Source organism: Sceloporus occidentalis, unplaced genomic scaffold, assembly GCF_023333645.1.
Source record: "Sceloporus occidentalis isolate IW3139 unplaced genomic scaffold, rSceOcc1.0.p SCAF_1, whole genome shotgun sequence".
Lineage (NCBI taxonomy): Eukaryota > Metazoa > Chordata > Lepidosauria > Squamata > Phrynosomatidae > Sceloporus > Sceloporus occidentalis.
In genome coordinates this window covers 77,293,714-77,306,842 of record NW_028316981.1, presented here as the reverse complement: position 1 = coordinate 77,306,842, position 13,129 = coordinate 77,293,714, and the positions used below count along the sequence as shown (strand labels likewise).

At 44.4% G+C, this 13,129-nt stretch overlaps 1 protein-coding gene across 3 annotated transcripts in view; it reads right to left on the bottom strand.

Annotated features, from left to right (window-relative positions):
- MST1R (macrophage stimulating 1 receptor) overlaps window positions 1–13,129 on the bottom strand; it is an 83,561-nt gene that overhangs the window by 26,925 nt on the left and 43,507 nt on the right. For all 3 annotated transcript variants that reach the window (XM_089525989.1, XM_089525997.1, XM_089526007.1), the window contains exons 9-12: window positions 11,467–11,628; window positions 2,188–2,281; window positions 894–1,121; window positions 179–325 (exon numbers count right to left, since the gene is read on the bottom strand). In XM_089525989.1, the coding sequence (XP_089382115.1) occupies window positions 179–325; window positions 894–1,121; window positions 2,188–2,281; window positions 11,467–11,628 (631 nt within the window). The remainder of the gene's footprint in view (window positions 1–178; window positions 326–893; window positions 1,122–2,187; window positions 2,282–11,466; window positions 11,629–13,129) is intronic.

The following is a 13,129-nucleotide window of genomic DNA, read 5'->3' as shown; positions in this document are numbered from 1 at the left end:
TAACAGGAAACCGAACAAGGACCAAAGAGAAGGGAGGCGGGAAGCATGCAGATTGGGCAAGAGGGGAATGGCTGAAGCAAGCAGCAAGTTGCAGAGAGAAGGACAGCCCAGAGGAGGCAGGGAAGAGGACATTTTGTCACATGTCACTGAAGGTAGTTGCAGAGAACTGTTGCTCTACCTTTGCTGGCACACCATCCAGAGGGATGACGAGGTGTTTGGGGATTCGACACGTCACCTCATTCCTCAGCACACTGGGGTGGCAATCTGTGCCAGCCACTGTCATGGAGATTGGCATGCAACTTGCCAGAGCATCCAGCCCTTCGTGCTGTACAAACATTTAAAAAAATACAGACATGGCTTAAGGGAAAATACCATTCTTGCCCCTCCACTTACAATACTTCTGAGTCCCCTGGCTAAAGCTCAGATCACACTGTTTGTCCCAACTTAATCCTGTTCTAGATACATATATGCCTTTGCCTCTCAAGAAAATATTCTATGCTTGGCAAAACTCTCTTAGTGCTTCAGCATCCCCATCCTAATGCCTAGCTGTTTTCCTAAAAGTGAAGATATCTCTTATGGCAATCTATTCCTTTTTGTTTCCATTGTTGTTGTTGTGTGCCTTTAAGTAATTTCTGACTTATGGCAACCCCAAGGTGACCGTATCATGGGGTTTTCTTGGTAAGATTTCTTCAGAGGCTTGCCATTGCCTTTCCCCTACAGCACCTGGTATTTGTTGGTGTTCTCCCATCCAAGCACTAACCCAGACTGACTCTGCTTAGTGTTTAAGATGAGATGGGATCTATACCTGATTCATAATTTGCTCTTTTACTCCCAGTCTACAGTACTTTCCTACAAAAGGGCCTAGACCTTGAGTAGGGAATACCATTACTTACACGGATCGCAATCTCATCCTGCCCTTGGTTGAGTTTGTACAATTTGTCTTCCTGCTTGAAGGTGTAGATAACTGGCTTGGGGTAGTAGCGGATACGAAACACCTTGTGCACAGCAACTCCATCCATCAAAATATTCAGGTTCCCTTGTACACTGTTTGCCTTGTTTTCAAATGAATAGGCAGGACCCTGACACACCAGTCTTTTTGCAGTCTGAGGCCCTTTGCATTCCTAAAGACATCACAGCAGAAACCAACACGGTTGAATCAAAGAAATGGTTTAGCTTCATTTTGCTTGATTACATTTATCTGTCCACTGCTGGAATACTGGGTTCAGCTGAGGTGTCCATATTACTGAAACAAGTGAGACTAAATGGGGAAAGTGGCAAGAAAGAAATTCAGGGTTTGGAGTGTAGGGGGAGATTGCTTAGTGTAAAGAAGTGTAATGCCATTTCAGTTCTCAGTTCTCTCATTTCCAGCAAGTGAATAGGGCTCCTGTGATCAGTTGGTCTGGTGGGGAATTGGGTGAGGTCCTGCTAGCTCCAGAGGTGACACAGTGAATAGTTGATGGCCACCGTGTGCACCCCAAAAGACATGGACACACAAATTCCATAGATTCGTTATGCTTTCTATGAAGTAGTATTGCCTGTTCTGTACCTGTAGCTGAACATGTCATTGGCTTCCTTGACACAACTGTTCTAGCATGCTGGCCACAGGGCTGGTTTAAATTAAGGGAATTTGAATCAGCAAGGGGGAAAGGAAATTTAAATTACAGTTATAAATTACAAATTACAATTGACCCTCTCGATCCATGGATTCCTTATCTGGAGGGCTACACATTGTCCACCCTAATACACTGAGTGGGTACGAATCCTACAATTGTAATTAAACTGGTTGAATTTTTTTACAGTAAGCAGAAGCAAATAAAATGTAAAAGAAAAAAAATCAGTTATTTGAAATATAGCGGGGGTGGGGAGAACCAAAAATAGTGTAAGATACCCAAGAAAAAATTACAATAAATTTACATTCCATTTTTTAAAAATGTTATCACTAAAGACAGAATAAAACATACCCTGTGTGTACTTTCAGGCACAGCTGGGCATTTATGAGTATTTAAGGACAAGTATGGGGAAATATCCATCTGATCCAGTCTTTTACGTGTGTGGGACAATACTAAACAGCCGATTTATTCAAATGGGAGTCCCATAGAGTCCAACGGAACTTACTATCTAATAAGTGTGTGTATGGTTGCACACATGAAGACATTCTGAGCATGTTTCTTCATGAGGAATACTCACTTTAGCATTGGTCATTACTCCTGCAGATTCAAATTGTACTCTGGGGTTATACACTGAATCCAAACTGGTGCCATGAATGAAAATATCTGACCCGCTGCCAAAAAACAAAAAACATTAGAAAGCTATGAAATGAAGACAGATAAAGAATTCCATACCAAGACATTCTGCAGGCATATAGTGATGATGCAGTAAAGTACATGAAACTAGTTAGAGTTCCCAAAAGCTACCAGCATCTAGGGCTGCCAGAATCTGACATCTCACAAAAAATCTAGCTGCAATCCTATGCATTTTTACCTGGGAGAAGGTCCACCACTGAAATAAATTGTACTTATTCCTGAGGACTGAGTTCTTAAAGACATTCCCTTTGGTTAAATGAGATTCTTATGGTGTGAGCCCATATATGTTTACAAAGAAGTGAGAAGAACAGGTTACTCGTCTGTAACTGTGGTTCTTCGAGTGGTCATCTGTACCCTCACACAATTGGGTACTGCGCCTGCGCAGAGAATCCATTCAGAAGCTGAAAAGCTGAGCAGACTGGCGGAAGCCCCATCCATTCCCATCCACTGAGCATGCCCAACCTCGCCAATGTAGCTCCTCCTTCAGGACTGGAGAGTTCAGCTCTAGTGGTAGCAAAATCACAAAAACGATTCCATGTGTAGGGGTAGGATCGTTTAGTAGAGTCTTTTCTAGAAGCTGACAAGACCTTGAGCAATTCGGGAGAGTTCAGGGTCTGATCCTCCAAGCTGTCAAGTGTAAACTGAGGATGTCTGAATGAAGGACTGCTCCGTGAGAGTGAGACAGAAGGTCCAGCCAATTTGGGAGTTTGAAGTATTGACCCCTGGACAGGTGGAGCAGGGGGGTGAACCAGGGTTGTCTTGGCCAGAAGGAGGCCAGCAGAATCACGTTGGCTCTGTCTCTGGTCATCTTGTTCACAATCTTTGCTACAAGTGGTAGTGGAGGGAAGGCATAGAGGAAGTCTTGGTTCCAACTGCGTAGGACTGCATCTCCCAGGGAGCTGTATTTCCTGCCCACCCTGGTGCAGAATTGTGGGCACTGGGCATTGTCCGGAGTGGCGAAGAGGTCCAAGGATGGAGTCCTCCATCGGGAGGTGAGAAGTTGGAAGGCTTGAGCAGACAGTGTCCATTCGTATTGAAGGACCTTGTTGCTGCTGAGAGAGTCTGCCAAGACATTGTCTTTGCTGGCGAGATGAGTCGCCACCGGGTGGATGAAACGATGATGGCAACAAGTCCAAAGCTGTTGGGCTAGATGAAGTAGGACAGAGGAATGTGTGCCACCCTGTTTGTTGATGTAACAAACTGTTGTTGTGTTGTCTGTTACCACTTGTACAACTCTGTGAAGAAGATGGGGTTCGAAGGCCCGAAAGGCTTTGATCACAGCCAGGAGCTCGAGGGCGTTGATGGGCATCTCTCTCTCTGAGGGAGACCAATGACCTTGAACGCAGAGATCTTTGAGGTGAGTGCCCCAGCCCATTGTGGATGCGTCTGTGGTGACCATCGTAGAAGGTTCCAGGGCCTGGAAGGGCATCCCCTTGAGGACATTGTCAGGAACAAGCCACCAGGAGAGAGAGTCCTTGACCTGTTGGGGAATGGCAAGTCTCTTGGATTGTTTGTCTTCGAGGTGATTGAAGACAGAAAGAAACCATCTTTGGAGGGGCCTGAACCTCAGGTGGGAAAGATAGACCACAGTTGTGGTGGATGCCATGTAGCCTAGAAGATGCTGTATGTCCCTTGCTGTAGGACAGATCTTGGAGAGGACCAGACGGAGATGATCCCAGAGGGAGTCTGCCTTTTTGATAGGCAGATAGTCATGTGCCATGATAGAGTCCAGAGATGTGCCTAGATATTCTATCACTCTGACTGGTTGAAGGATAGACTTGGTGGGATTGAGGGTGAGGCCCAAGTCGGTGATGAGAGACAAAGTGATATGAATGTCTTTGAACAACTGAGTTCGAGAGGACGACACCAGCAGCCAGTCATCGAGATACAGGAAAATCATTATTCCCTGTATTCAAAGGTGAGAGATGACTGCCGCCATGCATTTGGTGAACACACGTGGGGCGGAGGAGAGGCCGAAGGGAAGAACAGTATATTGAAAGAGAACTCCATCAACAGCAAATCGAAGAAATTTGTGGTGTTGTGGTCTGATGCTGATGTGGAAGTACGCATCTTTCAGATCGATCGACGTAAACCAATCTCCTTGATGGAGGAAGGGGAGAATTGACTGGTGAGTTACCATCTTGAACTTGGGAAGTTTGATGTAAGAGTTGACCCCTCTCAAGGCCAGAATGGGACAGAGCCCACCACCTCGTTTCGGAACTGTGAAGTACCAAGAAAAGAAGCTGTCCAGCCTGCAACAGGGTGAAATGCGTTGGATGGCACCTTTGTCGAGAAGGGAGACGATCTCTTCCTGGAGCGCAGGGGAAGACGGAGTGGAACAGAAAACGTAGTGTGGAGGAATATTTGAGAATTCTATGGCGTAACCCAAACGAATAATGGTAAGGAGCCAGGTGTTGGAGGTGATTTGACACCATTGGTTGTAAAAGCTGGATAGTCTGGTTTGGGGAGCAGACAGAGGGAAAGAGAGGATGGACGATGGTGTCGTCGTCTCGGTGCAGTTGTCAAAAATGGGACTTAGAAGAGGAAGAAGGCTTCTTCGAAGATTGTTGTTGATTTTGACGTTGTTGCTGATTGTTTTGTTCTTTATTGTGTTGTTTATAGGGTCTTCTTGAAGACTGTTGTGAAGAGCCCTTATATTGGGATGAGTTTCCAGAACGTGGTTGAGAATAATAATAATAATAAGGGGCTGTAATACGAGGTGGTGGCAATGGAGTGTGGTAGTGGTCATCATCTCTAGGAGAGTGAGACCAAGGATGCCAAGAAGGTGATGGAGAACGACGTTAAGGAGCGGCATCGATAATGAGAAGGAGAGTCATCACAGAGGTCGTGGTAATGATACCGATCTCTATAGGAAGGAGAGTAGGATCTGTATGAGGAAGGCTGTTCTCTCCAATATTCTTCAGCTCGATAATGAGTGAAGTAGGACCCCGAGGAATGAGGTAGGCCATGTCTATATCCGTCTCGGTCTCGAGGCGAAGGGGATCTGTAGGCTCTGGTCGGTGACTGCCTTCGAAGAGGCAGAGGCAAAAAGGAGTGTCTGTAAGCTCTCAATGGGGTTGCCAGTATCTGTGCCGGTAACCTAGTTGGGACAGGAGGCAGATGAGATATTGTTGTCAGGATCAGAGTGGCGACAGTCGAAGGAGTAGGCATAGAGATAGCCGTCAATGTTGAGCCAAGAACCCCTGATGCTGAGTCTAAAACAGTGACTGGGATGGGGGATGGTAAATCATCCGCTGATGTTGAGGCGGGCATAAAGAAAGCCAATGTAGAATCAAGCTTAGCCGCAGCTATCAATGTCAATGCCAGAGCAGTCAACAAAGTCGAGGTTGACATTGGCACCAGGGCCGAGGTGGTTGTAGGGGCAGCCGCCACCTTAGTTTTAGGCTTCTTCTTGGGTTTGTTAGAGACAGGAGAAGCGTCAGGCCTCTTTTTGGCTTTCTGAGGTCTCTGTTGAGAAACAGAGGGGACCTCTTGTGGCAATGATGACTCTGAAGAAGATGGCTGCGACATCGAGGTCGTCAACGTCGATGCCACCGATGATGTGGGAGCTGAAATCGATGTCAACACTGATGTCGAGGTAGCAGTTGTCGACGTCAAAGGCCTTGAAATTTTGGGAATCCTTGGAAGTTTGTGGATGGGAATTTTATCCAAAGGATCTAAAGCCAGAGCGGATTTTGGGGCAACAGAAAGGGAGCGCTCCCACAAGAAAGATTTAAGTTTGGAGGCTCTATTCCTGAGAGTCACCGCAGTAAAAGCTCTACAATGGGGGCACTTATCAAAGATATGGGCTTCCCCTAAACAAAAAAGGCATTTAGAATGACCATAATTGAAAGCAATTTTCCAGTCACATTCAGAACAATGCTTAAAAAGGGTGGCCATAAGAGACCGGGAAGTGGTAGGCCCGTCCAGGCCGGCAACACTTCTCTCTCACAATAATCAAAAATTTTAGAGAGCAATGCTCAAAAAGAGGGAGAAAAAGACAAAAATCTACTACACAGAAAGGGAAAGGAAAAAGAAACAAAAAATCTACTGTACAGTAGAAATCTACTCAGTTCAGGAGCAAACCAAAGGAGAAGTTTCTCTTGCGGCGGACAAAAGAGAACTGAAGGAGGAGCTAGATTGGCGGGGTTGGGCATGCTCAGTGCATGGGAGTGGGAGGGGCTTCCATCAATCTGCTCAGCTTTTCAGCTTCCGAATGGAGTCTCTGCGCAGGTGCAGTACCCAATTGTGTGAGGTACAGAGACCATGAAGAAGAACCAGCATGGTGTGGAGGTTTGGGCATTGGATTATGATTCTGGAAACCAGGATCCGAATGCCTACTTGGCTGTGGAAACTCACTGGGTGGCCTTAGCATGTCACACTCTCTCAGCTTCAGAGGAGGACAAACGCAAACCTAATCTGAACAAATCTTGCCCCATGATAGGCTCACCTTTGGTTGACAGTCCGGCCAGAGAGAGGAGAAGGCTGCTTGGCAGCCATTTTGAGACCGTGTGCTCGTTGCTGAAGGGGCGGAGCTTCTGTGAGTCACATCTGTGAGTCACAAGGGGGCGGAGCTAGCAGACTAGCTTTATATACCAACTTCCAGAGCCTTCCAGAACAGTCCGGCCAGAGAGAGGAGAAGGAGAGGAGCTGCTTGGCAGCCATTTTGAGACCGTGTGCTTGAGACCGTGTGCTCGTTGCTGAAGGGGCGGAGCTTCTGTGAGTCACATCTGTGAGTCACAAGGGGGCGGAGCTAGCAGACTAGCTTTATATACCAACTTTCAGAGCCTTCCAGAACAGTCCGGCCAGAGAGAGGAGAAGGAGAGGAGCTGCTTGGCAGCCATTTTGAGACCGTGTGCTTGAGACCGTGTGCTCGTTGCTGAAGGGGAGGAGCTTCTGTGAGTCACATCTGTGAGTCACAAGGGGGCGGAGCTAGCAGACTAGCTTTATATACCAACTTCCAGAGCCGCGCGCCGTTGTTTTCTTTAACTCAACAACTCTCCTCAAGTGGCATCAGGTTAGAATCAAATATTGAAACAGAACCTTCCCTTTAAGTGTAAGATAGCAGCCAGTACATTCCTTTCAACAAGTATTCCCAGCAGATTGACTGTTATACTCATTACTAAAGACTTTGCAGTATGGACAACGAGGGATCTGCTGCAGTCACCTGCAACTCTTGTGGGATGTTTCTCTTCTTGCCTACAGAAGTGGAGAACTTCACATGCACCAAGTGCAAGTTGGTAGCACTCTTGGAGGAGAAAGTGCAGCAGCTGGAGTCCAGAGTAGCTACACTTCAGCAGATTAGGGAACAAGAGGATTTCCTGGACACAATAGAACTAACCATCCTGGATGAGTACCACGCAGAGGAAGATGCTAGGGTGGAAGAGGTCACTTGCCAAACAGAGGAGGCAGACAGCTGGAGGAATGTCACAAAGAGAAGTAAGCCAAGAAGGAATTGTTCGGGGAGCTTGCAGCTAGAGAATCGATTCGAAGCTCTTTCCCTTATCAAGGAGGATGAAGAAGAGCAGCATGGACAGGATTTGGATTCTTTGATCATGGGCTGCGGTTCCATGAGGAGAGACTTCTTGCAACAGACAGGTTGCATCTCACGCCAGTTGGAAGAAATGTTTTTGCCAACAGTCTCAAGAACTTGATCAGGAGAGCTTTAAACTGAGTTCCGAGGGGAAGGGAGACAATATTAAGGAAGGCGAAAGGGATGGCAAAAATAGTCAAACTGACACAGAGGAAACAAGGCAAACAGTGCAAGGACCCAACAGTGGGAGGCAAAAAAACTTGCACAGGCAGCAAGTAAAAGGGAACCATGGTCTGCGATGTCTCTACACTAATGCACAGAGCATGGGAAATAAGCAAGATGAACTCGAACTCCTAGTACAAGAAAGCAAATATGATATAATAGGCATCACTGAAACCTGGTGGGATGAGTCTCATGATTGGAATGTGGAAATAGAGGGGTATAACCTTATTAAGAGAAATAGGCCAAACAGGAAAGGAGGAGGAATAGCACTATATGTCAGAGATATTTACACCAGTGAAGAGATCCTGGACATCAATCATGGAAGCCATGGAAGCCAGGTGGAGAGCATCTGGATAAGAATCAAAGGGGAGGGAAACAACAAGGATGTTACGGTGGGAGTCTACTACAGACCCCCAAGTCAGACTGAGGAATTGGATGATATCTTTCTAGAACAGATGACCACACAGTCAGAAAAGAGAGATGTAGTAGTGATGGGCGACTTCAACTATCCTGATATTTGCTGGAAGTCAAACTCAGCAAAATCCTCAAGGTCTAGCAAATTCCTCACTTGCCTGGAAGACAATTTCATGGTCCAAAAGGTGGAAGAGGCAACAAGGGGGTCAGCTATTTTAGATCTGATCCTAACCAACAAGGATGACTTGGTTAATGGGGTGCAAGTGGTGGGATCATTAGGTGGAAGTGACCATGTTCTCCTGGAGTTTGTAATACAGTGGAAAGGAGAAGCCAGGCATAGTCAGACACGCATCCTAGACTTTAGGAGAGCGAATTTCAGTAAACTTAGAGAAGTATTAAGGGCGATTCCATGGTCAGAAATACTAAAAGATAAAGGAGCTCAGGATGGATGGGAGTTTCTCAAAAGGGAGATACTGAAGGCACAATTTCAAACAGTTCCAGTGAGAAAGAAAAATGGGAGGTGTCTCAAGAAACCAGGATGAATGACTAAGGAACTTTCAACTGAGCTAAGTTTGAAACGGAACATGTATAAGAAATGGAAAAAGGGGGAAATCACGAAAAAGGAATTCAAAGAAATAGCAGGCATGTGTAGGGGTAAAGTCAGAAAAGCTAAAGCGCAGAATGAACTCAGGCTTGCTAGAGAGGTTAAGAACAATAAAAAGGGCTTTTTTGGATATGTCCGCAGCAAGAGGAAGAAGAAGGAAACGGTAGGGCCACTGCGTGGAGAAGATGGCAAAATGCTAACAGGAGATAGAGAAAAGGCAGAATTACTCAACACCTTCTTTGCCTCAGTCTTCTCAGAAAAGGCAAAGGGTGCTCAACCTGAGGATAATGGAGCAGAGGACAAAATAGGGGAATTTCAGCACAGAACAAGTAAAGAGATAGTAGAGGAACACCTTGTTAATCTAAATGAATTTAAGTCTCCAGGACCAGATGAACTCCATCCAAGGGTATTAAAAGAACTGGCAAAAGTAATATCAGAGCCATTGGCAATAATCTTTGAAAACTCCTGGAGAACAGGAGAGATCCCAGCCGACTGGAGGAGGGCAAACGTTGTCCCCATCTTCAAAAAGGGGAAAAAAGAGGATCCCAACAATTATTGTCCAGTTAGTCTGACATCAATACCAGGAAAGATTCTGGAGCAGATCATTAAACAGAGAGTCTGTGAACATCTAGAAGGCAATGCCATAATCACAAAAAGTCAACATGGGTTTCAGAGAAACAAGTCATGCCAGACAAACCTAATCTCTTTCTTTGATAAAATTACCAGCTTGGTAGATGAAGGGAATGCTGTGGATATAGTATATCTTGATTTCAGTAAGGCCTTTGACAAGGTTTCCCATGACATTCTTGCAAACAAGCTTGTAAAATGTGGGCAAGACAAAGAAACTGTTAAATGGATCTGTAATTGGTTGACCGGCCGAACCCAAAGGGTGCTCAACAATGGCTCCTTTTCATCCTGGAGAGAAGTGACTAGTGGGGTCCCACAGGGCTCTGTCCTGGGCCCAGTGCTATTCAACATCTTTATCAATGACCTGGATGACAGAATTGGGAGCATACTTATCAAATTTGCAGATGACACCAAATTAGGGGGAATAGCTAATACCCCAGAGGACAGGATCAAGATTCAAAATGACCTGAATAGACTAGAAAGCTGGGCCAAAGCTAACAAAATGAAATTCAACACAAAGAAATGTAAGGTATTGCACTTAGGGCGGAAAAATAAAATGCACAGATATAGGATGGGTGACACCTGGCTGAATGAAACTACGTGTGAAAGGGATCTAGGAGTCCAAGTAGACCACAAGTTGAACATGAGTGAACAGTGTGATGCGGCAGCTAAAAAGGCCAATGCTATTTTAGGCTGCATCAATAGAAGTATAGTGTCTAGATCAAGAGAAGTAATAGTGCCACTGTATTCTGCTCTGGTCAGGCCCCACCTAGAATATTGTGTCCAGTTCTGGGCACCACAATTCAGAAAGGACATTGAGAAACTGGAGCGTGTCCAAAGGAGGGCGACAAAAATGGTGAAGGGTCTGGAAACCATGCCCTATGAGGAACGACTTAGGGAGCTGGGGATGTTTAGCCTGGAGAAAAGAAGGTTAAGAGGTGATATGATAGCCCTGTTTAAATATTTGAAAGGATGTCATATTGAAGAGGGAGCAAGCTTGTTTTCTGCTGCTCCAGAGAACAGGACCCGGAACAATGGATGCAAGCTACAGGAAAAGAGATTCCACCTGAACATTAGGAGGAACTTCCTGACAGTAAGGGCTGTTCGACAGTGGAATGCACTTCCTCGGAAGGTGATAGAGTCTCCTTCCTTGGAGGTCTTTAAACAGAGGCTGGATGGCCATCTGTCAGGGATGCTTTGATTTGGATTTCCTGCATGGCAGGGGGTTGGACTGGATGGCCCTAGTGGTCTCTTCCAACTCTACGGTTCTATGATTCTATGATTCTATGACAATAGGTTGGCAACAATTTGAAGGCACACAACAACAACAGAAGCAACAAAGACTTTCACTATATTCATTGATGCTTCCTCCCAGGTAAATGAGTATAGGATTGCAGTTAAATGGTTGAAGACTTTAGATACTATTTCATGAATAACATGGTACATGACGTATGCCACAGCAGACTAGAACAGGGATTGAAATGAAATATTTTAATTTTATGTCTGGATGATTTTAATGTGCAATGCTCGTCTTAATCCTATGTTTATGTGTTTTAACACTTCATGTGTTTAGTTATATATTGTAATTTAATCTATGTTGTACCCTGCCTCAAGTCTTGGGGAGAGGCTGGTAAGAAATACAACAATAACAACAACATGTTAATAATAAATAATATATTCTTTTCATTATTATTATAAATTATTTGCAATGGAAAAAAGAGATTTTCTCAGAAATTAGATTATGAATGAAAAAACAGGCTCACTCATAGCTGCAGTTTGGGAAGATATCTCGTATGTGGGGGTCTTCTCGATACCAGAAGCGCTGTGGAGAAACAAACTGCTCCCCATCAATTATTACAGTCACAGACGTGTTGGATAGGTGGGTTGCAGGAGGAGTGATGCAAATTACGTTTTCTTCTCTCTGGCTGAGAAAATAAAATGAAAATGACTGGTCAGCTGTACAAACTGTCCTCATGTCAGCAGAAGTTCCATGCAGCATACTGTGTGTCTTCAGTATGAGAGCTGAGAGGATTCACCATATAGGAAGGCTGATATAACACGGTACAAGGACTGTAACACAAATCTAGTTTAAGAGAGATACTATAACTACTTAGGAAGACATGTTCACCCTCCATATACTACTAATGAAATTGCTTTTGTCCTCCCCACATTATCTAATCTGGATGTACTTCTACATAGACGTAATGGGGAAAGCATGTTATTTTCTAACTAACTAGGTTGGTAATTTGATCTTAGGCAATTCTTCAGTCCCTTTGAGGAACCTGTTAAAACTAATGGGTTGAAGATAGAATATAGCTTCAATATCATATAGACAGAAGGTACTTGGCACGGCAATTGCTGTGATCCTCCTCATATGCCTTTTCTTAAAATAAGAATTATCCTGGGAACATGACACATTCAGAATAAAAAATGATGGCAGAATGATATGACTGACCACTTCCCCAAACCAACAGCCAGCTACCCTGCTTTCACTTACTGTAACTCACTAGGAAAGTATGAGACATGTAGGTAGCGTTAGCCAGCCACAATTCTGCATACAAAGGAACACAGGATAAAGTTGCCTGTTGTATCATCTTGCATCATTAGAGGCTAGAAAGATATATTTTTAACTTTAAAAACTGACTGGACACACTTTGTCAGTGGGAAAATTCAGTTCTTTGATTTGCTTCCTTTTCCTAGAAATACAGAACATTACTACACAATCCCCGTCCTCGTTTCAATCATGTCAGTTAAAAAAATAGGAAACACACTGGTTTCAGAGCAGCCATTATAAAACGTCTTGTCAGTCACACAACTGGGGGCTGTTTCTGCCATTGCAGTCTCTTCTGGACTTTCCCTTAACCCTGCCTCCCTGTCCTACATGACTTTAGTTATTTTAAAATTTTATTTTTATTTCCACTTTTTCATGCAGTTCCAAAGTTCTGCTAATAAAATTTAGGTTTAAAAAAAGAAAGAAAAGAAATAGGAAAAAAGCTTACTTGGGAATAGTGAGCAGCGGGAGGTCAGGAGGAAAAGAAGAAGACACTGATACCATATAACTGCCAATATCATAACTGCCCCCGGCAGAGACATTTTGCACTTGAGGACTAGTGTGATTGTGAGCAATGAAAAGGAGTGTCCTAACCACACTTTGGGGACAGAGTAGGTATAGGTTCGTGGTGGCGTGATTTGATAAATATCACCAAAGGCACTTTTTTCTAGCTGTAGTTGTGGTTTAAAAGCTACATGTACTAGTCTTCACACCTGAAGAGTGGACGTTCCCATTCATTTCTGATATGTCAATCACAAACCATCCTAACATGTCTTGTTAATCCACATGCTTCTCAGCTGATACCATGCTGTTAAAAAATGATGCATTTCTAACTGCTTTAATTTAGACTACTCAGAATGCTGTCAAATATTGAT